This window comes from Zalophus californianus, chromosome 10, assembly GCF_009762305.2.
Source record: "Zalophus californianus isolate mZalCal1 chromosome 10, mZalCal1.pri.v2, whole genome shotgun sequence".
Taxonomy (NCBI): Eukaryota; Metazoa; Chordata; class Mammalia; order Carnivora; family Otariidae; genus Zalophus; species Zalophus californianus.
Window position 1 is genome coordinate 15,256,580 of NC_045604.1, and position 27,093 is coordinate 15,283,672.

Genomic DNA, 27,093 nt, shown 5'->3' on the forward strand with positions numbered 1-27,093 from the left:
TAGAATATACCTGCAACATATATAACATATACCCAAACCCTTATGGATTTTCAGATTTATAAATAACAATATAAATGTAGAAAAAATGTGGCCAAAATTTGTATGTGCTCCTTTCAGCTAGCAATCCACAAATACAGAGCTCTGCTCATGTTAAACGCTATAGATCTGTAGACTCACAGGAAATTATAATTTTCACTTTTGTAGATCCTGTGTGATATACTTTTGGAGAATATAGGGAAAGGAAAGAATAATTGCTTATTGAGGATCCTCAGCTCATCAGTGATTCTATTCTCAGTGGTTTACAGAATGTTTTCTTCTTAACAAGCACTTTTGGATACATGTGTGTTTTCCCACATATCAGTGGTTCTCATCCATGCCAGCTCATCACCTGGAGACTGAAAAGATATTGATACCAGGGCTCCTACCCCCAAATTCCGAGTTAATTGGCTTTGGGTGTGGCCAGGGCAGGGGGGGAGTGGAGTTTTGAAAGCTTCCTACTTAATGCTTCAGTAAAGCCAAGGTTAAAAATCACTGCCTTCTACGGTGCTGCGTTCTGTGAATAAAGTGTTTCTCAAAGTATGGGCCAGTGAACCAGCAGTATCAGTATCACCTGGGAATTGATTAAAAATGCAAATTCCCAGGCTCCATCCCAGATTACCTCAATAGGAATCTCTGGGGGTGAGCCCAGCAATCTGTGTGTATGCCCAGATTTGAGAACCACTGCTGTATATCCCATATTGCTGCTGATCTACCACTCATGACTGACCATTGTCCTCTAATGGTCCCTTCTTGTATGTAACCGAATTCAGTTTAGTAACTTTGTTCTGTACTGATTTTTAAAGTGCAAATGAGATTATGTTTGTTAAATTCTGATCCTTCTAAATGTTTTAACAAAAGGTGATTATGAAACCCTTTATGTGTACATAGAGTAATCGCCCACTTTTTTTTTTTTTTTTTTTTTTTTTTTTTTTAAGAGCAGCTGGGAGGGCAAGTCTTCTCCATTAGCTGCACGGAAGATTTCACTTACTGTTCTTAGTGGAATGGGTTGTACCGTCTCCCATTTGCTTTTGTGTTTGTGACATCGCTTCCTTGATTTGTGGCTGATGAAGGCACACTTAAAGAGCTTACTTAAGGGGCACTGGTTTTCAAGACATCATTACTCTTACAAAATTGAGTGGATATTTAAGCCTAACTTTTTCATAGCCTTTAAGAATTTTAACTGACGAACACAAGCCAAGGTAGTATGGAGTACATATGAATTACCTAAATATTTTAATGGCTCTATCTTCATACTTTATGGCTCACCATTGCCATATTTTATTAGCATTTTCTTAGAAAAATCCTTCATCAGCTGGATCTTTCTTTTCTTTTTTCTCAGCTGTAAACTGAAGGCATTAATACCTACTTCATGGAGTGTTTAAAGATAAAATGAAATGTGAAATCATAGGTAGAGTGAGTGAGTAAAAACAATGGTGGTCGATCTGCGGAGCTTCCTTACATTCTTGGGCATTTGAGAAATATCTTCAGCCTGTTTACTAACATTGTGGAACTTGAGAATGAAAACACATTTCAAATCTTTGGGTTCTTACTAGCCATTGTCCAAAGGTATTAGAATACTTTTGTTAAAGAGTATCTAAAATTCAAACTGTTAGTAATTCGATTTTGTTTATTCAGTTTATACGGCTCTGGCATTAACTACACGAAGAAAGCTAATATTTTGGGATAAATTAACAAGTGCTGTGTATGCTAATATAAGCAAGAGATTCTCACTATGAAAACCACTCCCCTTTGCTCAACAAATATTTATTGAGAAACTACTGTGAGCCAGACATGAGCGTGCTGTCTGGAGCTGCATCTTACCAACATTTTATTAAAGCTTTGTTCTCAAACATTTGTGCATTGAAGTGAATTCCTCTACATATATCTCCTGTCTTGAGGGAATACCAAATTTTTAGGATGGTGGCAGGGGGTGGGGGGGGCAGTGGTTAAACTCCTTGGTCCTTAGTATGTTTCCAAAGATAGAACAACTATGAAACAGTTTCCTGGAAGTTTTTTTTTTTTTTTTTTTAAATCATATAGCTTAGATATTAATAGCTATGCAATAGTTATTTACTGGGCAATAACTGGAATAGAGCTATTGGAATTCTATGCCTGATTATTCCTTAGGATGCTGAAATGCTACCAAAAGCTTAACAGAGCAAAGCACAGGGTGATTTTTGGCATTGATGTATAGTGCTCAGTTTTACTCCATATTGGAGAGAGCAACTTTCGAGGATTTTGAGCAGGAGACAGAGATGTCACTGTCCAGATTAGCACTCTGGACTTGCCCACCTGGCTATGTTTGTAGCTGGCAGCTGGGCAGCACTCAGTAAGTCTACCCCGCTAGCTACATCAGCAGGCATCACACCGTGGTGCTAACTTAGCCCCAAAAAGGCAGTGAGGCAAATAAAGGGATTAAATTGTGAAAGTATAATGTAATAATTAGGGTGGTAATTGTAGGGAAGACTGGAACAGCCCCTCCTTTCTGCAGCGAAGTGTGATAGCGATTGAAATCCAAAGATATTGAAAAAGTGGCCCGCAATCTCTTGTATCATCACAGATTCTTATTCTGCTGCCGAAGGGACCTAGAATCTGTTCTCAGGGACCTAGAATCTGTTCTTTCTCATGCCTTGAGGCAGCAGTGCGGCCAAACTCTCCTTGACAGATAGTAGTCTCTCCCTTCCCTCCCCTACAGCTCTTCGGGAATGAGAAGAGATTATGCAATTCCCCTTAAGAACAAGTCTTTCTCCTGTTCACAACCCTTAGGATCCAGACATTATGTAAGTGTGGCTTCTGCCTCACCAGCACCTGCTGGTGCTCTTGTTGATGACTGAGTGACCTGTGCATCCAAAGGCATATTCATGGGGAATATTGCCTCTTTAGACTCTTTATTTCCTGTTATTATAATTTATTTTTAAGATTGATCATGCAATATATAATGAATATCAATTATAAAAGTTGGGCAAAATACTTCTTAAATTTAGAGCCAAAAGAACATAGATCCAGAGCATATCTTAAGAAGGGTAAGGAGGGGTGCCTGGATGGCTTAGTAAGTTGAGCGTCCAACTCTTGGTTTCGGCTCAGGTTGTGGTCTCAGGGTCATGAGATTGAGCCCCGCATCGGGCTCCATGCCCAGCAGGGAGTCTTCTTGAGATTCTCTCTCTCTCTCTCTCTCTCTCTCTCCCCCCTTCTCCTTCTGCCCTTCCCTGCCCTGTGTGCTCGCTCTCTCTCTCTAAAAAAAAAAAAGGAGTGAGAATTGTTCTTTTCATAGATGAATTTGATATTCCAATTGTGAAAGGCAATTAATCATAAATTTCAGTGAAAGCCAACCAGAAAGGCATATTTTATTTATTGACTGTTTCCAAGTTATCATTGGAAAACTATTGGATTAGGTCAGCACTTAGGGAAAATTCAGGGTGTTTTTGTTTTGTTTCGTTTTCTGCTGACCAAAAAACTTTTTAGAAGACTTTGACAGTCCTATCATCTGACAGGGTTAGAAGGGCACCAGTGACTTCATTGCCACTTTCTAGGTTTTTTACTCTGTGTGTGGTATCATTATTCTGATTTCTTTCTTATTCCAGTGTTAGTCCCAATTCATAAATGAGTGGGAAACTTTTTGTGTATGCACCTTCTCGTTAAGAGTTTTCCCCGGACTCTAGTGAAGGAAGCAAGAGTAGGAAAATATCTTTATACGCCCCCCTCAAAATGTCAATACATAGTTCATCATTTAACATACAAAATAGTAGCTCCCTCTATTTCTCCATAAGAGTATGGAAATAAATATTTATATACATATATTTGTATGGCTGACATAGCCATTTTAGCTGCTCATTTCTGTGCGAGAGATAGGCATTTTATTTTGCCCCCAATTTTATGAAGAGGAAATTATATATTTAAAAACTAAGGTTCTGGGGCGCCTGGGTGGCTCAGTCATTAAGCGTCTGCCTTAGGCTCAGGTCGTGATCCCAGGGTCCTGGGATCAAGCCCTGCATCGGGTGCTCCCTGCTCCACGGGGAAGCCTGCTTCTCCCTCCCCTACTCCCCCTGCTTGTGTCCCCTCTCTTGCTGTGTCTCTCTCTGTCAAATAAATAAATAAAATCTTTAAAAAATTAAAAAATAAATAAAAAATAGGGTTTGGCTTTTTTTTTTTAAGATATCCATTATAGCATAGGTTTTGGGTTCATATAAAACCATGCCTAAGTCTCAGCCCCTTAGAGCTGAGAGAACTTAATATCACTGTGCCTCTGTTTCTCAGGTGGGAATGTTCATCAGAGTACCTGGCCCATACTAAGTGCTCAATAAATTATTTAACTTTGACTGCTATTGGCAATATGACCAGGATACTCAAACCCTGGGTGGTTTGGATATTCCAGCACAGGGGTGTCCTTGATGCTAAACTAGGATGTGTGGTCTTTCTCAGATCACAGCTGTCCACCTTATGCTCTGATAACTAACCCTTTCTCCCTGCAGCCATTCTTCATAATAGTGCCCTTTTAGGTGGCATTTAGGTGGGCTGACTGGAAATTCAGTTAGTTTTATATAGTTTTTTGGTGATCGATTAGCTTTTTTTTTTTTTTCCCCTGTGGCCATGCATGGGAAACTGGGTAAATCAGAACAGGAGCCTGAATCCTGGAACTTGCATGAAATATCAGATTCCCAGTTAAGCTTTGCATGTGGCATTCAGGAGTGAAGTAGCAGGACATCCTTGCAGCGTGAGATGTAGGAGTGACCATTATGAGGATTAAGTTCACTCTGGACATTTGTGGGACCTGAGAGAGGAGTACCATGGTCAGCCACATAATGTATTATAATACTTAGAAGTTTATAAATCAAGATAACAAACTGCTAAGGAACATATGTTCTGTTCTTTTATTGGACAAACATACCTTCATAATGGCCTAGGAGGCCAGCTCTGCATTTTGAGTTCTTAAGACTCATAGGAATTTTGTGTTAGCAAGAGGTAGTAGAAGGAAGATCAGTCCTTAGGCACAACCTACCCCATTTCTCTCTTCCCCTCTACCTCCCATCATGTTCTGTGCATAGTGTGGACATCCTGCTCACATGTCCACGGCCCATTGACCCTTCCAAATAGCTGCCCCTTGACCATGCATGGGCCTCATAATGCGCACACAAGCAGTCCAGTCCAGTCCAGGGCACCTTCCAGAGGATGGACCCAAGGGAGAGGCCCATGCAGGCCTTGGAATGGGGCTTATGGTGATTTGGCCACAGAATTTGAGGGTCCCAGGTACTGGGGGTCATGGGGCACAAGGGGGTTGGCTCCAGCAGGTCTTGTCCCCTTAGTCTGTCAAAGGAGCCCTTGCATTGTAAATGACTTCTAAAGCCCAGGGCCTTCAGATGGGGGCTCTTTTTGTCTGAGTCTAAAGGTGACACAGATAAGAGCCTAAATATCACCTGAAACAAGGTGCATTAAAGATTAGGCATTTGCCTGCTAGCCATCTGCTAACGCTGTGGGCATGGCCTGTGGATCTGATGTGCTGACTTCTTTTCCACACTGCTGACTTTTTGCTGAAGCAGGCGGCCTAGTCCTGGAGGATCTTTCCTGGGCGTCACGTTTTCTTTGCCATTATGTGCTATTTTGGTCTTAGAACAGAATATTTGCAATACTGGAGGAAAAAGAAACTTACAAATTGAGTGTCTGAACATCCTATGAACCTTACAAAAGAAAATAATAAAATATTATCTGTTTAACTTAAATAGTATTTAGAGAAAATAATTATCCCAGTTTAAAAATGGGATATGTTTAAAACTCTAATATGTTCTAAGATTAAAACTCAAAATACTATGGAAATGTTTAAATTGACTTGAAGAATCTCAGGGGTGATCAGGTTGGATGAAGGATTAAATTAAATATTGATACTAATATTTACAAAAGAAATATTGTATACAGTTCATGTGCTCTAACTCAGAGCTTGCTTTGTTAAAGTGTAATTGATTTTTCCACTTTTTCTTGCATTTGATGGCAGTTTTGTCTGATTTTTAGAAATACATGAATGTTGCCAAATTATAAATGACAGATATGCTATATTCCTGCTATTTTAATCGTTAACATCAGTGTTTATTTTAATAGTAAAATTTAGTATTGCATACTCTCATTGGTGGTAGAGAGTATGTAGTATGTGAATGGATGTTTTAGGAAACAGCATAGTTTACAGATTCATCTCTTTCAGTTTTGGCTTAATGAACCTGCTTCTTGGGATAAATGAGTAGTGATGTCTTTTCCCTGGTTTGTTCTGACTTTTAGGAATGGACCTAAATTGTCACCACTCATGAGGTCTTTGTAGAGCCAGAGAGTAAATATCTTAGTATCAGGGGGTCACATGCCTTCTGTGTCATATACTCGGCTTTGTTTTATTTTTTAAGCTGTTTAAGAATATAAAAACCACTCTGAGCTTGGGGCCATACAAAAACATGTCTAGGGCTCGATTTGACTGCTGGCAGACCCAAACACCCCAATGTATCTTCCTGGTAGGCAACCTTGACTACCAAGATTTTCATCGGGAGGACTTCTTTAGGCAACTTTGCATGCGTATCGTTTGTTTAAACTGGAAGCAAGTTCTTTATCATGATGACCTCGTTAAGTGTGTTATCTCAGTTTTCAGAATGTTTTTACTTTTTCAGGGATCAGATTTTTCTAGTCTCTTGTCACTGTTCACTGTGTCATATTCATGTGTATTAGCTAGGTAATTGGAAAGCAGAATCAATGTAAATTAAAATAAAGTAACATTTAGAGTGGCTGACAAAAAGTTGGATCTTGCGTCGTATAAAATAAAGTCTGATTATTTTCAGAGATTAAATTGCATGGTTGATCTTTGATCAAAGAAAATAGAGTATTTAACTACCCTCATGATATTTTTGTCTGAAAAAGATGTTAGGAACTCAAGTTTGTGACGTGACAATCTCTGGTGTCATTTACATTTTTTTAAAAAAACTCTTCATTATGTTACTGTATAAAGTCATTTAAAATCGACATATTATTGAAACTATGGACTCATAAGGAAAGTTTACCAGTTGGGTGACAGTGGCTAAGAATCTGTTCTGTGTAAGGGGTTTTTGCCAGGGGCATTCAGGGAGGAGATGAATCTTCAGTGAAACTTTTTATGCCGTAGTAAAATGTCTAACTATAGTTTATGTAATTTATATAATCTAAAATTACCGAGATTTATTAATTTGTCGAATTAGGCAGACAAAATTTGCTTTCCTAGCAATTTGCAAAATGAGTGACACTCTTTCCTACTGTCTATGTTATTTCACGGTGATTGGGAAGAGGTGATAGTATGCATTTTATGTTCCTCCACTAGATTGTATTATATTTATTTTTTTATTTAGAGAGGGAAGGGGGAGGGACAGACGGAGAGGGAGAGAGAGAATCTCAAGCAGGCTCCATGCCCAGCACCTCAGCCCAGGGCGGGGCTCAGTCTCACAACCCTGAGACCATGAGCTGAGCCGAAAGCAAGTCAGATGCTTAACTGACTGAACCACCCAGACGCCCCTATTTTTATTCATTTAAAAAAGGACATTTGTAGTCATAGTATCACTAATTTTTGAAAGTACAATAGTTATAATTAATAGAAGGACAAACTTTTTAGTAATCTTTATTATTTTTTTTTTTAAGATTTTATCTATTTATTTGTCAGTGAGAGAGAGAAAGAGAGCACACAAGCAGGGGGAATGGCAGGCAGAGGGAGAAGCAGGCTCCCTGCTGAGCAAGGAGCCAGATGCGGGACTCGATCCCAGGACCCTGGGATCATGACCTCAGCCGAAGGCAGCTGCTTAACCGACTGAGCCACCCAGGTGTCCTGTGTTTTAGTAATCCTTAAAACTTAGCTCTATCTTTATACTTTAACTAAAGTTCTGATGTATCTGTAGCATTAATATATTCTCCTTTGATTCTACTCTGATATGGCCTACATTATAGAATCAGAAAAAATAAGCATGTAATTCTGGATTATCTGTACATATGCATACTTAAGAGGCTGTGCTCTCCTTTATTTATTTTTGTAAACTTCCTTTCTTGAATAAAACCCTCTGCACTCAGAAAATACAGTCAATTTCCCATGGTTCACCTGAGCTCATGTCCTCAGAAGTAGCATGGAGGGAAGGGTGCTGATTGTGGCATGAGGCCGGGGACTCTGTCTGGTTCCAGTGGGGCAACATCTCATATGGTGACCCGCCTGTGCCACCAAGCCTGTTCCTGATTCAGTCACCCTCTTATGGGAAGGAAGCATGTGCATTGCCATTTCTTCTAAGGATTCTGTTGGTGAGTAATTTTCTTTTCTTAGCCTGCCCCAGCCTACCACTTGTCAAATCTGAAACGCCTCCCAGCACTGCACACTAACTCTCTTCTTGGCAAGTAATGGTTGAGAAGGGCTTGATGTAGTTTACATGCTCAAGTCTGAGGGACTTCAAGGATCAGTTCCAATAAATTCTTTAAAAATGCCATTTGCTTTCCTGTCTTTTAGCAAGGTAGATTTTTACATTTGTGATGGACTTCTTAGGAAGTGGGATGTGGCTGTAATACTTGGCTTGCAGACCGGTGGATTTTGTTCTGAGGACCTGCCACCCTGGTCACCCTAGTATTATCTGATGACTATTTAACGAGAGCCTGGAGGCTGTTTTTTGGTTGCTAGATAAACTGCGCGCAAAGGTATCAGTGCTTCTTTTTCCATTCTGATAGCTTTCATTCTTTCATTCTTGTTCACCTTTGACCTAGAACCAAGCCCTGACAAAGAAGGCTGTTCAGAGAAACAACTGATAAATTACCTTGTTAGAATAGCCTTACTAGCTATAGTAGGAATGATACCCTCTGCTTTATAGTTTTCAAAATGCGTCTTTTTATGCCTCCGTTAAAGTAATTACATGATAAGATCCTTCCAGTAAACTCAGAATTGATTATGGCTAAATTCAGGTAGAGCAAATGACAACGTTCACCCTAAAGGTAGGAAAGAAGACAAGAAATGAGTGATGAGAGTTCTGTTATTTCAGGTTCCTGTTGTGTTTTATTGTTGTTGTTTTAAGTAGGCTCCATGCCCAGGTTGGAGCCCAATATGGGGCTTGAACTCATGACCCTGAGATCAAGACCCGAGCTGAGATCAAGAGTCAGATGCTTAACCAACTGAGCCACCCAGGCGCCCCTTCCAGGTTCCTACTGATGTGAATGTGGGTTACTTCGGTAATTTGTTGTAGGAGCATATGTCTCAATATGATTTTTTGGGCCCCCAGGAAAGGAAACATCAGTAACTTGTTTTGAAAATCCAAGTTGTAGAGGCTGTGAGGCTGGTTCTGAGGAACGGCAGGATGGGGTCTCATGACCTGGATCAGAACTTTTTTTATTTACTGTTAAAGGGCAGTGGTTCATTTATCTGATATATTACTTGATAAACTTAGATAATATCTTAGATGTGATAAAGTACACGCATTGCATCAATTTACTTTCTTTTGAAGTTGTTGATAATGAGATTCAACGATGTGAAGGCCTAGTCATTGGAGCTCACTTAGACATTTTTTTTTTTTAAAGATTTTATTTATTTATTTGTCACAGAGAGAGAGAGAGAGAGTGAGAGCACAAGCAGGGGGAGCAGCAGGCAGAGGGAGAAGCAGACTCCGCACCGAGCAGGGAGCCCGATGCAGGACTCGATCCCAGGACCCTGGGATCATGACCCGAGCCAGAGGCAGACACTTAACCGACTGAGCCACCCAGGAGTCCCTCACTTAGACAATTTTTTTAAAAAGTTTCATGTAAAAGCAAAATTAGGTAAAAGATGCTGGTAAAGTATTATAGTTGACACTAAAAGTAAATATATGTTTACACTTAAAAGAAATGACGTTTAAACATTTATTTCTTAATACTTATTTTCTTTTAGTGGTAAAAATCACATAACATAAAGTACACATACCAAAAAATGCACATGACATAAAAACAGAGCATAAAAATTTCCATCTTAACTATTTTTAAGTGTACAGTATATTAGTGTTAACTATATGCACATTATTGTGCACCAGATCTTTAAAACTTTTTTATCTTGCAAAACTGAAACTCTATGCCAAGTAACTACCCATTTCCCTCTCCCTCAGCTTCTGGGAACCATTTTTGTACTTTTGATGAGATTGACCCACTTTGACCTCCCATATTCGAATCATGTGGTGTTTGTCTTTTTGTCATTGGCTTATTTCAGTTAGCAAAATGTCCAGGTTATCCATGTTGTAATATATGACAGGATTTCCTTCTTTTTTAAAGCCGAATCATATCCCATCATAAGTCTATACCACACTTGCTTTATCCATTCATCCATCAAAAGACAATAGGTTGTTACTGCCTCTCAGCTATTGTGAATAATGCTGTAGTGAATATGGGTGTAGAAATAGCTCTTTGAGATCCTGTTTCCAATTTCTTGGATATATACCCAGAAGTGGAATTGCTGGATCATATGGTAATTCTGCTTTTAATTTTTTGAGGAAACTTCATACTGACTGGCTTTCCGTAATGGCGGCATCATTTTACTTTCCCAGTGAGAGTGCACATTGGTTTCAATTTCTCTGTGTCCTTTTGGGCACTTGTTATTTCCTTCTTTTTTTCTTTTTTTGAGAATGGCCTTCCTAATGAATGTGAAGGTGAATGTTTAAACATTTTTGAGGGGTATCAAATAACTCCCTGAGTTTGAAGTTCTAATCTTTTACCTCGTTAGGCTGTCCATAAATAATTACATATGTGGACAATGTAAATAGTTGTTTTCAGCCTCTTGGGTTGCATACCGTGCCTTTACCGATAATAATAGATGAGGAATTCATTAGTTTGTCATAATAATAATGACTCTATCAGTTTTTTGCAATGTGCCATACATTGTTCTAAGTGATTTACATTGACTGTCCTATTTAATTCTTCCATTATCCCAAGGAAGTAGATGCTACTATTATAGTATTCTTACAGTATCTTATTTATATATATATGGAACTTGAGGCACAGAGAAGTAATGGGCCAAACCCAATTGGGTCTCAGGCAACCTAAACCCAGAGCCTGTGCTCTTTACCTCTCAATACCCTGACTTGCGTATTTTTTAAAGCTTTTAAAAGCATTGAGTAATTTTAGACTGAATTTTTCTTGAGAGATTTTAGTCCATGGGCAGAATTTTCCATTAAGTTGATAAAATAAAATAAAAATGGGGAATTAAGAATATTCCCAAAGTTATGATTAGATAATATTGAAGGCTTTTTAAAAAAGGAGACAGAAGTGAGCCTTAAAAAGATCTATTTTTTTTTTTTTTATAATTCATTTTTAGAACCCCCCTGTATATAAAGTGTGAGAGTTCGCCTTCAGTACCATCATATCTATCTCAGTTCCCTGGATTTTTATCTTCTGACACTCATTTCACTGCTGGATTTTTAGCTGTTAGTTTTAGACTGATCCCCAAAATGTACCTCCACACCCACCACTGATAACACCTCCCTGACTCTTTAATTCTTGATTTTAGAAGGAAAGAGGCTTATTTCTTTTCTTGTTTTGATGTGACGGTGATTAACCACTTGCATAAACTTTGTGACTGCAACAGAGGACAACTCTTTCTTTTTTATGATGAGTACTAGTCAGAAGAAGGGGGGGCAGGATTATATGAATGGATCTGTATTTTTAAAGAAAAAACTATTTTCTTTGGGATTAAATCTTGTTTTTATTTTATTTTATTTTTTTATTATTATGTTATGTTAATCACCAAATATTACATCATTAGTTTTTGATGTAGTGTTCCATGATTCATTGTTAAATCTTGTTTTATTTTGGTTTGAACAAAGAGAAACAACCATATTCTAATATACTTTTTAATAAAGGCATAGCTGAGGGGGGCCCGGGGGGCTTAGTTGGTTAAACATCTGACTCTTGATTTCGGCTCAGGTCATGATCCCAGTGTTGTGAGATCGAGCCCCATGTCAGCACCCTGCAGGGTTTGGAGCCTGCTTGGGATTCTCTCCCTCTCCCTCTGCCCCCCCCCCCCCATTAATTAATTAGTTAATTTACTAAAAAAAAAAGGTACAGCTGAGTAATAATACAAAAAGGAAAGAGGAGGATTTAGTACACAGGAATTTTTGATTAATTTAGAATTTAGAGCTTGAAATCTGAATGTACCTTTACAGTGAATCTGAAAGCAGAGCCAAGTCTACTTTCTGATATCCATTTTTCAGTACAAACTATTAACATAGTTTTCATTTGAAGAAGATCAGAGACAAGTACAGGAATCTTCAAAGGAATGAATCTAGCCCAAGATTTTGTCCTTGATTGCACCTTTTCTTTTCCTTTTGCCTCTAAAGCATCTTCACTACTCCCAAGGTACCTCCTTGCTTCTGGAACGCCCTCACTGTCCCCCAGAGTCTTCAGATTATGTTTTATATGGAGAACAATTTCAAATTTTATAGATATTTAAAGCAAAAGCCCTCCTTTTGTTCTTCTGGGATATTACCAATTTACTAAGATTTCTTTTGTAATGTTTGCAACTAACTTGTAGGAAGCTACTTTACAGGATTGTAAGTAAGAAAGGAAATAATGGTAGACTGTAAAGTATTTTGTATCATTGCAGGCTTTTGTCCATATGTTTTTAGACCAGAGATCCATAAACCAGGGCCCAGGGCCAGAATCATCTTGCTAAAGAAAGTTCGGAACCCAGTCACGTCCTTTCTTGTGTTGTCAGTGGTTGCTTTTATGCTTCTACCGGATTGCTGGGGAGTCACAGTAGAGACTGAATGACCTTTGAAGCTGAAATATTTAACTATCTGGGCCTTTAAGGAAAAATCTTGTGCTCCCCTGCTGTTCTGTGAAGGAGTGAGAGCTAAACAAGTGTTCCCTTGGAGGAGGCGTCCCCTGCCCTACCTCTCCTGGACCATCATCAGCGCACAGGAAGACACCCCCCTGCCCCCCGCTGTGTTTCCTTCTGTGCTCTTCCTCCCGGAGGAAATGCCAGGCACTTCTCTGCGGCCCCTATCATAGCAGGCAATCAAGTGCACGGGTTTTGTTTCAGAGAGGAAAATCTTTAGGCACCAACACAGCAAGTTGGGAGCTTTCGTGGATCTCACCTGGGCGTTCCTTGTTTTACTCTGCATCCAGTTAGCAGTCCTGTCTGAGCTCCCTGACCCTTGGGGTAATTAGTGGTTATGGTCTTTTGAATATTTGTTTTTCTTGTACTTCTTATAATGTGCCTGTGATGTGGACATCAATCAGGTCTATGCCTTTTGGCTTCCTTGCACCAGGCAGGAAGAGATTCTCTGCCTTGCATTTCCTTATTTCTGCACTGAGCACTAGCTCCTGGCCACTTATAGCTCTTCTGCTTCCTGAATCCCTTCCCTGAGTATAATTACAATGTTGTAATTCTTGTTGAGAATCAATGCACCTTCTGTGTCAGACGCTCTGCTCAGCACCTTGAATACATGATCTCATTTGATTTTCACAGCAACGCCATAGAAGTATCCATTGGTGTGACCCATTACCATTTCATTCCTGAAGAAGGAAAAGCTTGCCCTGACTCCCTGCAGAAAATGGTAGAACCAGCACTTGAATCCAATTTGACTCCTATCTTGCAATCATTGTTATACTGCCTCCTACAGTTTAAGTACAGAGCAGTTACCATCTTTGGGTCCTGCAGGATTTCCCCCAACTCTGTTTCAACTTTGGAGAAGGCAGACACATACTGTTGAATACATCAACTCGATCTTGAGCGAAGAAAGTCTCCAATACCAATATGTCATTTCTGACCAAGTTCTTGGCGCATTGATGGCATTGAAGAACAGAAGCATTTAAGGACAATATTAGGAAAAGATGTGCTTGCTTTTACTTGTTGAAGGTACAAGGAAACCTTCAGGTTGAAGGTGCAAGGAAAGCTCTGAAGTCAAAATCGTATTTAAGAGTCAGTTGCTTTTGGAGTGCCAGGGTGGCTCAGTTGGAAGAGCATGTGACTCGATCTTGTGAGTTTGAGCCCCACATTGGGTGTAGAGATTAGTTAAAAAATTAAGAAAAATTAAGAAAGAGGCAGTTGCTTTGTCATGTAGGAGATGATCCTAATGCCTCTATCCTTGCCATATGGACTGCTTGTACCATTTGATAACTGCCACTGCAAAATGTACATTTCTATTAAAATATCGTGGCTACATTAGATTTTTGTTAGCATTTCTTTCTTTCACCTATTTTATTCACAAACTGTTTTTTAGTCATATGTGTTAAAAAAGAGATAAGCAAACTCATCAAAGTTGCTCAAAATATGTAGGTAGAGCAAAAACATGTGAATGTTGTTGTTGAATACTGAGCACAGCACATTTGGGGGCAATGGTTAGCTCAGATGCAACATCTTTCTTGTGGCTGTGGTGTTCTTTGAGCTTTTTTATAAATACTCCTGTGATACCATCCCTACTCCATCGAAGCTTAAAAACTGAGATGCAGTGGCTGCACACATCACGTGGGGTCTGCAAAAGGCCTAGTTGCCTTTTCCAAGAAGATGTCATCACATCAAAGCTAAAAAACATTGAATTTCTGGTTACCCTGGATAGGGAGATATTTGTATTCTCCATCATCTTCATCAGTGAGTATGTTTTTATTAGACACGTATTCCCTTCTTAAATGCATTTCAGAACACACCCAGCTGAGTATGGATTACTTTTTTCTCCCATCATGAACAATAGCATTATTTTGGGATCTTTAAAATGCATTGTTTACAACCTGATACCTGTTGCTTTGGTGACATGGTCTGTTTGGTTTCTGTGGAATTAAACTGGCTACAAACCATAGTGGTACAGAGACAAGTTGAGGGATTTCTTTTTGAGGTGTTGAGAGATTCCATTACCCCAAAGCAACCCTACCCTGTCCCGCAGCTGCCCTTGTACCATAAGTCTGACAACAGCAAAAGACAATGCCAAGATCCACCGTTCTCTTACCGCTCCAAGGCATCAGGATTTTCTTTCCAACCAGCAACAGTAGCAACAATGACAGCTACACAAAACACACTCTCAGAAGATAGGAATTTCATTTTTTTTATTTCTATTCCAAACAACACTCAGTTAATTACTTTTAAAAGATTGGAGTCCAGCAGCATTGCATCATAGTTAAGAGCTCGGACTTTGGATCCAGAGTGCCTGGGTTTGCATTCTGGCTCAGGCACTTGTTAGTTATGTGATTTTGGGTATGTAACCTCTTGTCTCAGTGCCTTAATTCTCTCATCTGCCAAATGAGGTTCCTATCTGTAAAACACATGAAGTAGTGCCTCACACTTAGTGTTTACTATAGGTATTGATATGCAAATTTTGATGGGTACATTTAGGGACCGTTGGACTGGATGTCAGGATATTTGAGTTTTAGTCTATTTTTATTTTTTTAAGACTTTATTTTTTTTATCTGAGAGAGAGAGAGAGAGCAAGAGCAGGGGGAGGGGCAGAGGGAGAGGGAGAAGCAGACTCCCCACTGAGGAGGGAGCCCGGATGCAGGGCTCGATCCCAGGACTCCGAGATCACAAACTGAGTTGAAAGCAGACGCTTAACCAACTGAGCCACCCAGGTGCCCCGATATTTGAGTTTTAGTCTTTTTTTTTTTTCCAATAAACTAGTCCATATTTTTGTAAGGAAGATCCAGTGATCATAGGTTAATCAGTACATATTTACCTGTCTATGATCTTTATAAAACAAGGAGGCTGAACTAATTAGAAATTAGGTTTTCCTCAAAGTCCAATATCCTTTAAATTTGTGTTGCTTAATACCCAATGATATGTTGTTGGTAGATTCCTATGAGTTTTATTCTGTCTCATTGACTATACTTAGCTTTTTTTGATGAATAATTTGGGGCTAAATATTAAAATGAGGGAACGAGGAATAGGATCACTAAAAATCAAGTCAACAGGTAATGAATGGCTTCTTGTGGGCCATTGACTTGGCCATACATTCTTTGGGACACAAGGGATTCTGAGGGGTGTAAGTCCCTATCCGCAAGGAATATACAGTTAGAACAGGAGGAGGTTGATTCAGTAGACACAAACAATAAAGTATGTTGAGTTCTAAGAGAAGGACCCACCTGAAGACAAGCGTGAGATGAGTTAGTTACACCCATAAGGACTCGGTCTCGTGGGCTCTTGGAAAGCTTCATTGAAGACATGATAAAGGAGGCACATGAAGAGGACCAGTGGGAAAGAATGCTGCTTTCTAGGAATTTGGAGTAATTCAGGGTACATGTCGGACACACTGGGGGGGTGGGCTTTGGATAGGGATAGAAATTGACCTAAAAAAAAAAAAAAGAAAAGAAATTGACCTGAGACTGTGGGAAGGAGTAAGGCTGGGGTGGGATTTTGAAGATCTTTGCAAATCCTTTACCTTCCATTATAATCAGATTACACCCAATGATACGCAGTTTATAAGCTCCAGCATAGTGATAGGAAATGCTCACAAGGAGATGTTGCTGGTTGATGTCTCAGAAATTCACTTCTTAGACGATTTGGTGCTTTAAAAAAATGACTTGAGTTATCTTTCTTCCTCTTCTCCTAGTATGTGTAAAATATAGCCATGTACACTGGAGTTGTTGGCAAGGCAAAATTGTCCTTCAGCTTCTCTGGGTGAATGGCATATTCATTTTCACACTCTTGCGTAAATCTGAGGAAGGTAATTTTGTAATATTCCCAAACTCCAGATTTAGGTCTTAGAGTGAAGGTATTTAGTAATTGATGAAATCTTACAATGTCTCTCCCTTTTGTTCTCAGAAGGGTAAACAACATGATCTATGATTTTAATACTTATAGGTCATGTAATTCTTACAGTGTTATAAAGTACATATGATTGTTCCTTTTTTATATTTTAGTAATCCAAGAGTAGTAAAGGTAAAGTAACTAGTTCAAGTTCACACGGCTAATGAATGGCAGAGCTGTAATTTGGACCTTCATCTACCACTTCTCTTCTCCTCCTCTCTTCCTCTGCCTTCACTCATTCATTTCCAGGTGTCTTTCTAAACCCTATACAAGGTAGTATGTTAAGGAAGGACATGCAATGGGCATACAATATTTTTTTCCACTTTTTATTTGAGATGAATATGCACAGTGCCTAGTGTTGAGTCAATAGTTGTGGAATAAGGCAATAAAGGAATGTCCATGTTTACAAATTTGGGGGAAACCAAGGTAGGATATGTTTTGTTTAACCTGGAAAAAAATATCAAGGCTAAATAATTCCCCCCCATTTTACAACACTGTTGTCCTGCTAGCCTATTATTTATTTATTTATTTATTTATTTTGTTTTTAGAGAGAGAGAGAGCATATGAGTTGATGGGGGAGGGAGAGAGAGAGAGAGAATCTTAAGCAGGTTCCATGGTCAGTGTGGAGCCCAATGTGGGGCTTGATCTCACGACCCTGAGATCATGACCTGAGCTGAAATCAAGAGTCAGATGCTTAATGGACTGAGCTACCTAGGTCCCCCCTGCTAATCTATTTTTAATTTAATTCAACAGGTCAATACAAACTTGTAGTTAGATGTATCATAGAGGGAGATGGTTGGTACCCACTCTAAGCTCAGTGACCCACCCAGTACTGTTCACTGGAAGATGAAACCAGAGTGTATGGTCTTGGTCTGCAGTCAGTAGATACTACTCCGAGTTTATGAACCTGCCTGCTTGTAGGCTTCTTTCTAATCTTTTCATCCTTAAAGACAAACTGTCATTTATTCGCATGTGGAAGCTAAGCCTGAGCTTCAGTGTGAAAATGCAACAGTCTGTGCCAATACACTATTATGGCTCTTATATACTATGTTTGTGATTATCAGAATTTAATCCTATAGAACCTGAAAGAACCAAATATCAAAAAGACTTTCTATACCCTATCTTCCATCTCATTTTTTTAGAGGGTAGAAGGGCAGCAAAAAGGCAAAGAACATGTGACTTTGGCATAATCCTGTATGTGAAATTGCTTTGCCAAGAGCTGGGTATGACAATTAACTGGATGTGACGCTCCCTTCCTCCTCCGTCAGTATGCCACAGTCTCCATGTGCCTTGCTGCCCCTTTGGGAGTCTGACAGACACTGCCATTCTTTATAATACTTTTGGGCATCGTCTTTCAGAGCTTGAGGCAGATTCTCACACTGTCTTCAATGATCTGGAGATCTTTGAAATTTGAAGGTAAATTTGAAATTTAATAATGGACAGACATCATTTGGCCTCATGTCTTGTGATAAAGAAGGCAGCCAGATGTTTTGGGTGAATATGAATGAAATGTATTTGACTGCCCCCCCCCCCCCCTTATAGCTTATAAAGTGACTCTAGTGGCAGTTCTAAAGGGAGCTTCAGGAAGTGTCAGAGCAATCCCCTGGGAACAGGTAAAGTGTCCCTAGGTAACTTATTTTGAAGTCTAACTTGGGATTCTTTGAAAAAATTTAAAAAGTATGTGCATTGTTAGAACTATGACTTTCTTGCTAGAGATATGTAATCAATTATTGTTCCATATTATATAATCCCAGTTATAGAGGTCATTTCAATTTCAGGTGGAATGGGCAGAAAGTAGTGAGGAAAACATTAAAAACAAGAAAGAAAAAAAGGAGAAAAAGGGAAGTTGTATCACTGTATGGAAAAACCTTTACTATGAAACAGTATTTAAAAAGTCTTTTTTTAATATTTTTGATCATGTAAAACAAAAATACTACAGATTATCGGCTGCATGTTTTTAATGCTCTGTAATTGTGTACCGAGGCAAATCCCATTATTTTAAAATCACTTAATATTGGAAAACAATTGGATAAACCCCACTTGGAGTGCCCTGTGGGTCATCTCAAGCCTTTTGGTTCTCTTAATAAAGTTAAAACGACTGGGGGAAATATACAAATGCTTTCAAATGGGTTTTACAGTTATGATGTCTGTATGTGTGAAAAAGAGGGACAACTCTTAGGAACTATGTAAAGCCAAATGCATCATTACTGTGTATGAGTGACGTGAGTTGGGAGTAAGGATTTGACATATATTTTTATTTTGAGATGCCATGCTAATTTACATCATTCAGTCCTTTCACTGCCAAACTGTAAAAGTCCACTAAGTGACTGAAAGGAATATAGAAATTATCCACTGGCACTCCAGGCTGGAGCTTTACATACACCCTGTTATTCTATCCGCCAACTAGCTGCAAGATTCTATTAAGTGGTAAGTGAGAAAATTATATTGCCTACAAACTAATTGTACAAAAGACTCTGAAATAAGTAATCAGAGCCCAGGACTTTCTGAAAAGCTGCCAGGAGATATTATAAATTGCTGTATCATTCTTGTCAGCCTGGTTTAAAAACCCAGAGCTTCCATGTTGATTTGGTTCCCTCTGCAACAGAGCTCACTTCCCCAGCTCTTGACAAAATTGGGAAAATTCCAGCTGTGTAGTAGCTGCCCAATTCAGTCCCTGGTGCCCTCTAACAAATGTGTCCCAGGAAATAGCAAGCTATAATCCAAGAAAACTCTGTGTCTGAAATGAGAATCCTTGCTTGTGAACAATAACTTCTGCATCCTTCTGATTGTCCAGTGTTCACATTTCAGGTGCCCACAGTTGCTATTGGAAATATTTTTGTCGAGTTTCCACTTTTCGTGAATTGAAGGAAAACAAGTGCCCCGTAGAGATCATGTGGTCTACTGGGAGTAATGTCTTTGAGCCATTACTAAAATAGACGGAACATTATTATCCAGGTGCTTGGGACAGCACGTTTTTAGGATAAAATGGTTTTTTGTTGTTGTTGTTGTTGTTGCATAGAAAAAGCACCAGGGAATGTATTTCAAGGGCAGAATCTGTGTAGACTCTAACAAGATCAAAGACTTTGTTGGGTGGGTAGTCATAGCCAACAACAATGAACTAAGTAACTCAATAGGAGGGCTTTGAAATTAGAGGTCTTCCTCCAGCAAATAAGTTCTTTAGAATAATGTTGATTTGTTTTTCAAGATATAAACCCGTGTTACTTAGTGAAATCAAGGTTATCACTCATGTATGTCAAGACTAATTTATGGAAATTTGGCTGAAGGATGCCTGATTCATCGTAAACAATTTCTATACACTTAAGCTGAAAATATATCATTTGTGAAAACATTCAGGACCGCTATAATTTCCATTCATTCACAGTGAAATTTTTACCAAACAGGTTTTGTTGCCAATAGCTTTGGGAAGATTCCTCTACCCCAATATAGTTATTTATTCATTTTTCACAGCATAGTTCAGTCATTCACTTTTAGATTGAGAATTCATTGACTTTCTTAGGCATAATCTCTGCATTTGTGGGAATGCATTTGTGTATGCGTCCATGCTAGTCATGATTCCAGAACCACCACCCCCCACACTAAATTGTATTGTTATTCGCTTACATGTCTTATCTCCTCTGTAAGACTGTGGACTTCTCAAGAGCAGGAACTACCTCTTTCTATCCCAACCCAGCACATGATCCAAAATTGCAAGTTCATGGATCAGCACCAAGGATCTAGCAATGAATAAGAGAGAGCCTCTCCCTCAAGAGTTCATTCTGAGGCACTATTAAAAATTTCTCTGCCTTTATGTTTCCCTTTGTCGTTGAAGAATTCAGGATGTAATGGTTAGAAAGGGAACTAGAGTACTAGAGTACTTCTTTATATGTGATCTGAAGCTCCCATGTGGTAATTGTACAATTTTCCTTCTGTTTTTTGAAGAAATTTAAAAATCCTTACACAGTCATTCTTGGACGAGTCATTCATAGATTTAGCTATTATCATTGAATCGCTCCTAAATATTTTCTCCAGTGTGGCTCCAGTTCTGAGAGCATCTACTTTGTAAGTAATACTAAGTACTATAACAAGATAAAAATTAACCCTTTTAGTGCCATCTGTTTTTTCGTATTTTAAAACATTTTCATGTTTTATTTTCCTTTTATTCTTATCCTGTTCCTATCAAGATGTACTTTATTTCCTTTAAAGTCTCTCATGTTCACTTTTTTTCTTTTCACATTTTGCTCCTCAGAAGCCTTAGTATTTTTTTTTTTTTTTTGGTTTTCCCCTCAATGATCTCTTTCTGTTTTACCATGCATTTCCATTTTTGTCAAAGCTACTTTTTCAGGTTTTGAAAAATTAATTAGGTTTCCTAATACTTTTTTTTTTTAATTTGTGAAATGGTTTTCCTAGTGGTCTTAATATTGCTTCCTGATGGGACATCTAGCTCACTTGACCTTGTGGACATCACTACATTATAGCACCATAGTTGGTGTTCATAACAATGACATTGAGATATCAAGAAAATATAAGTTTTTTTGAAGCATGCTATTTTACTTATTTACTACTTTTCGAAGAAGATTTTTCTACTGCATAAGAAATGGTCCTTGCCTCCAGGATCTTACCATCTAATGGGTAATATGCATGCAAAAAAGGTATGACAAAATCCAGCATGTCTGTATATGATGAGAGTATGTGAAAAGATATGAGAACCAAGAAGTCATTTTCTGCTATGATGGTCTGAGAGGTTTTCATGAAAGATTTGAATGGAATTTGAGTTGAACAGTGAGCCTTGGAAGTAATTTTAAGAAGAAAAGAGGGGCAAAGATAGATCATTCTCAGAGGGAAGTCTGAAGGACACAGCAAAAAATGAATAAATTGACTTGGCTGCATCAGAAAGTTCATATAAGGTAATAATTGTAATATTGCTGGATAAGTAGATGGGAGTCATATTGGAGTGGCAATTTTGTTTGCTAATCTAATATTCTGTATTTAATTCAAGAGACCATAGAAGTGTAGTGATTTTTTTTTTTTAAATTAAGGTATTTTATTTTTAAATTAAGCAGTCCTAGGAAGAGGTAGGCAGCATGGATTCAGGGGGACAGAATGGAGGCACAATGCGCAGGTAGGGGAGAGCTCCCATAGTCCAGGTGTGAGCTCACACATGCCTGATTGAGGTTCCTGTCAGAAGTGTGTTCTTGTGGAGGCTGAGGATAGAATTTTTGGAGGAAGAGGAACCAGTTTGAAATGAAAGATGATTGTTTTTGTGGGGGTGGGAGGGAGATGGTAGGTCACCCTGGTAGAAGTTTCTAGCAGTGGGTTAAAATGTGTGTCATGCTTTAGTACTGGAAAGTAAGCAAGGTGAGGACTTCATACTGACTTTTCTGGCAAAAAGGGGCAAGAAATGCTGTTTGGAAACGATTTTTTTTTTTCCCTAACTAGTTATTGTTCATCTCTTTCTAAGAAAGCAAAGACTGAATTTTTTTAAAAAATAAGTATAGGAAGAGGTAAGTAGAGTAGAAGGTTCTGGTATTAGAATACTAATTAACCTTTAGGAAGTTACTAGCAATACTCCCTGGATGCAAAATACATTTTCAGTGATGGTTAAAGAAACTCAGCAGTGAAAAACGGTTCATCTAAAGTTCAGAATCTAAATCCTTTTATTCTCAACCATGATCCAGCCAGTCTGGTTCCTTTGACTTATCCTTAATTTTCTGGGTGTTGGTAATATCTCTGAAGAAGGTGATGGTGTGTGCCTCTGTTGATACAATTAATATTACTCTTATTATTTAACCTCTTACGTTAAAGAGTAGTTGCTTTTATTATTATAAATGCCCTGAGTTAGAATGCTAATTGAGCCAAATAATTTTGATAGGCTTATCTCAAGTTATAATGCACAGGTTTTTTTTATATGTATATTTTAGTCATGCGTACTTAACCAATTTTCAGTAGTTATAAGTGGTTAGGTATTACTTCCTGTTGAATTAGCAGTTGCTGAGTAGTTGAGTCTTTGTACAATCCTGCAATCCACTAATGTGATATTTAATGAGGAGACATCAGTCTGGAGAAAGGTAGTCAATATAAATCAGTGTTTACAAAGTGTGATTAACTCTGAAATATTTCATCAATGCTGTGGTCCCAGGCAGACTCTATGCTAATTACTAGACTCTGCGCACGTTTCAGGGGACTTGGACGGACCCTGAGTATCGCGAACATAGAGCAGCAAAATTGCAATTATGCTCGGACCGTCTCTGATGACAATTTATGCATTTGGTGTGATGACCTCCCCCTTCCCAAGAGGGCAATAAAGAGAATGCATTTTCATTAAGATACTAATGCACTTAATCACAAGGGGAAAGGGTTAGGAAGTAAGGAAAGACCTTCAAGCACTATGTGACAGAGCTGATAGCGGAGAGAAGCTTTATTTTAAAGGCAGCTTCTTTACAAAGCTGTAGGCAGCTCCAGAGCACATCCCACACACTATCATTGGCATTAATTGAAAAAAAATTTTGAGTTAAAGTTCGGATCTTCTTCTGAGCTACATATTTATTGCTTCAAATGTGTAACTAGGACCATAAGTAATGTCAACTCTGACATTAAACATACAGTTTCATAGCAGTTTATTTTTATTTATAACACATCCATGGAGCTTGAGTGTTTGGAATTCATTATGCAAATAATGTAACAAACACGATGATGACCGTCATCATCGTCATTCTCCTCCTCCTCCTCAATAAGCATTTACTAAGCAGAGAACTGTGTTGTAAGGCCCGGGTAAGTGTGGCCACAAGAGCCAAGTCATTTCAGTCCCTGCCATCTAGGAGCTTACTGTAAGGCCCCAGATGAGCCTGCTGATCATTTTTCACAGTGGGATTTATGCTGTTTAGTGTCAGAAAGACAATAAGCCTGATATACTGGAACATAACCAAAAGAAATCCAGGATTGATGATACAAGAATATAATTTTGATGTTCATGCTTTTATGGAAATAATTTACTTTGCAATTTCTTTTGGATTCTAAAATTCTGGAAGATTGTTGTTTTGCACGGGTAGACTGAGCATAATGTTTTAAAAGCTAACTTTAAACTTAATCTTTTGAGATACTTTACTATGTATCTTCCAATTATTCAGTGCATTTTTTTTTTTTTTAAGAGAGAGAAAGTGGCAGGGGGAGTGGCAGAGGGAGAGAGAATCTTAAGCATGGGGCTCCATCTCAGGATTTGGAGATCATGATTTGAACCGAAATCAAGAGTTGGGCCCTTCACTGATTGAGCCACCCAGGCACCCCTATTCAGTGCATCTTAAGTGGTTGCCACAGAGCATCCAGCTTCATGACATTTGTGACATCCTAATGAATCTTATGTGACATGTTTTTTGAGAGGGGAGGCAGAAGTAACAGAGTAGGCATTGCCTTTGGGATGCTCACATTTCCTGGGTCTTGCAAATCTAACTGTTTTTCTTCGAACTCTGTGTTTTAGGTAATATAGAGTATAGCTGCCCTGCCACGAATGAATGTGAAATCACAAAGCGCAGACGTAAATCCTGCCAGGCTTGCCGCTTCATGAAGTGTTTAAAAGTGGGCATGCTGAAAGAAGGTAAGGCATGTTGCTGGGGGCCCTGTGTTTTAGGTTGGGAATGGGGGAAGGGCTAGAGAAACTGGGAAAAGATGGGGTCACAGTAAGCACTCTGAATCTGATGGCAGAATACATCTTTACGCCTGAGTTTTCTGATATGTCCTGGCTAACTGCTTGTTATCAACAGGAAGGGACAAGGTAGGAAACATCTGATGTGCAGCTAAACCCACCAGGTATGCTTGGTCGTTCTGACTCTTTTCTTCTTTACGAGTTGCAGAAGGCAAAGGACAAGGGACACCAAGACGCTAGTCCTTGTCTTTTTGTGTTTCTTCTCATTTCTAAGTTTACAGGGAGATCTTCCCCTCCCTCATTACTGAGATGTAATTGACAAATAAAAGTTGTGTATATTTAAGGTGTATGACTTGATGTTTTGATATACATATGTATTGTAAGGTAATTGCTACAGTCACGCTAATTAACACACCCATCATTTCATATTGTTACCACTTTTTTTAAAAAAAATTAATATTAGGCTTTATTTTTTTCCAGTCTTATCTTTTGGACTTATGTTCTATTATAAAGAGCTTTTAATAATGATACTAAAATTGTTGCTTTCACTTAGGGATAACGCCAACAAACACAGAATAATAACAGTGACCATGGATTCAGTTATGGCCTGAGCTCACACAGCTCACAAGTGGTAGAGCCCAGAACTGAACACAGAGTCAGATTCTAGAATTCATTGACTTCTTCCACCCATATCCAAGGTCCTGAAATATTTGTATATGTCAGCATGTCCAGTGAAACTAACATTTTAGCTTGTGCTCTTTGGAAAGCCTAGATCTGTTTTTGTTTTTGTTTTTAAATGCATCTCTATGTGTGTGTTTTTGTAAATGTGCATTTGTTTTTTACAGTTTTAGATTTTACCATCTTTTTCTCTTCAGAAAATTTGCCAGTTTAAAATAAATATGATGATTTTATAAAGTAACAAAATGAAAATGTGGCAATCAAAGTTTGAAAGAAATTGGGTAAATTACATTTAAATGTATTGCTTCTGTTGAGTCATAACATACACTTTGTTCATGGAGTTGGCCCTATGAGTTTATGTATTTGCTGTTACTGGAGATCTCTGACTTTTTAACTTCTAAATCCAAATAGATCTAAGTGTTTATTCCCTAAGAACAAACCAGAGCTTCAGTTAAGTATGGCATTCCTAGATCTCATAATTTTTCCTGGTTTGTTCTTAATGCAAGATTTTTACTGTGAACAATGTCATAGGAAGTTGAGTGGATCAGTTATATTTGGGTATGTGGAATTCATGCTGTATTTCTCCGCTCTTTACTAGATCGCTAAGAACTAACCCCTCATTTGACTAGAAACAAAGAAGACTCTCAAATTCTTCTCATCTTTGACTCTCGTCTTGTTCTGGGGCAGGGGTGGGGGGTGGGGTGGGGGGAGGAAGCTATAAACAAGGAGTGTATAACTTTATGATTAAAGCCTTATGAAAACATGACGCAAGATGTATTATCAAGTAAAAAAAAAGAAAGTACAAGTCCCCTAGTAGTATGATTCAATGTATATATGAGTTTATTTTTGTATAAGAATATCTACTTATATTAAATTTAAAACTTTACAAAAATTTATATTTTAATAATTCATATTAAGATATCTGTAGAGAGAAAAAGGAGAAAGAATGGTAGAAGGGAGATGTGCATCGTGATGGGATATACATGGAGAAGTGGAAGGAGGGATAAATAAAGATTAGGGACAGTGTGACACTATGAATACAGTGAGGAGGGGGGTACTTGCCCTTTTCACTGTGTAGCCTTTGGCACCATTAGTATTTTTAATAGTTGATATATTTTACATTTAGAATGCACTTGCTAAATGTTTATTAAGTTTCTCCCGTGTGCCAGGTACCATTCATTCTAGGCTTCAGCAGTGCAGCAGTGAGGAAGTTGGAGATGGTTGTTCTTGCTAGAGGGAACTGACGTGGAAATGCCAGTGGGAGAGTTTTGACAAAGGAAAAAATACTTATAAAAACCCAACCATAATGACCCAACCCACAGGACAAGGAATTTTCCTTTGAGCTTACTCCTTTTGAGGTTGAAACTTTATCTTGGTAATTGCCTTAAATCCTATAGGAGAGTAACAAACAAAAACGTAGTTCACAATAACATGATAAGTAATGGATGGTCCATTTTTGGTCATTATATTGCCACTTAGTTGAGCTGTAGAGACTCACACTGAACTTAAGCTCATTCAAAAAGCGTTAATTAAAAGTTGGGAGTTGAGGAATAATTTTCAAAGAGCAAATCCATTTTTTTAAAGTGTTATAAAACAAATATATCAATTAGCACTTGGAATAGATGTGTCCTAGATGTGGATTTTATTTTCAAAAACTAAAGTACATGGAGCTATGTCTCCATTTACGGGTTGATAGAATTTTTTGACTAGTTTAATTTTACTACTATGATTTATTCAACTCTTTGCACTTCCAGGTTTATGGGCAAAGTGAAAACAAAAATAAATTTTCCCCTAAATAATTTCCCCCATTGTGGTTTTTAAGCAGGAGCAATCTTGAAGGGTGGTTAGAGTGACCGAGGAGGTGTGAACTGTGTTTAATTAAATATTGTTGGTGAAAGAAATGGGCTGGTGCTTATCTGTAATTCACACCTCCTCAGTTGCTGTTATCAAGCCTTTAGAGGGTCTGTTTTCAAGGGACTTGCTGCTGTACTTGCTGAAATACTCAAATAATTTATTTTCCTTTACTTCC

The 27,093-nt window shown here is 38.4% G+C and overlaps 1 protein-coding gene across 6 annotated transcripts in view; it reads left to right on the forward strand.

Moving 5' to 3' along the window:
• Positions 1-27,093, forward strand: part of ESRRG (estrogen related receptor gamma) — a 615,169-nt gene that overhangs the window by 437,322 nt on the left and 150,754 nt on the right. For all 6 annotated transcript variants that reach the window (XM_027613055.1, XM_027613054.1, XM_027613056.1 and 3 more), the window contains one exon: positions 24,222-24,338. In XM_027613055.1, coding sequence (XP_027468856.1) covers positions 24,222-24,338 — 117 coding nt within the window. The remainder of the gene's footprint in view (positions 1-24,221; positions 24,339-27,093) is intronic.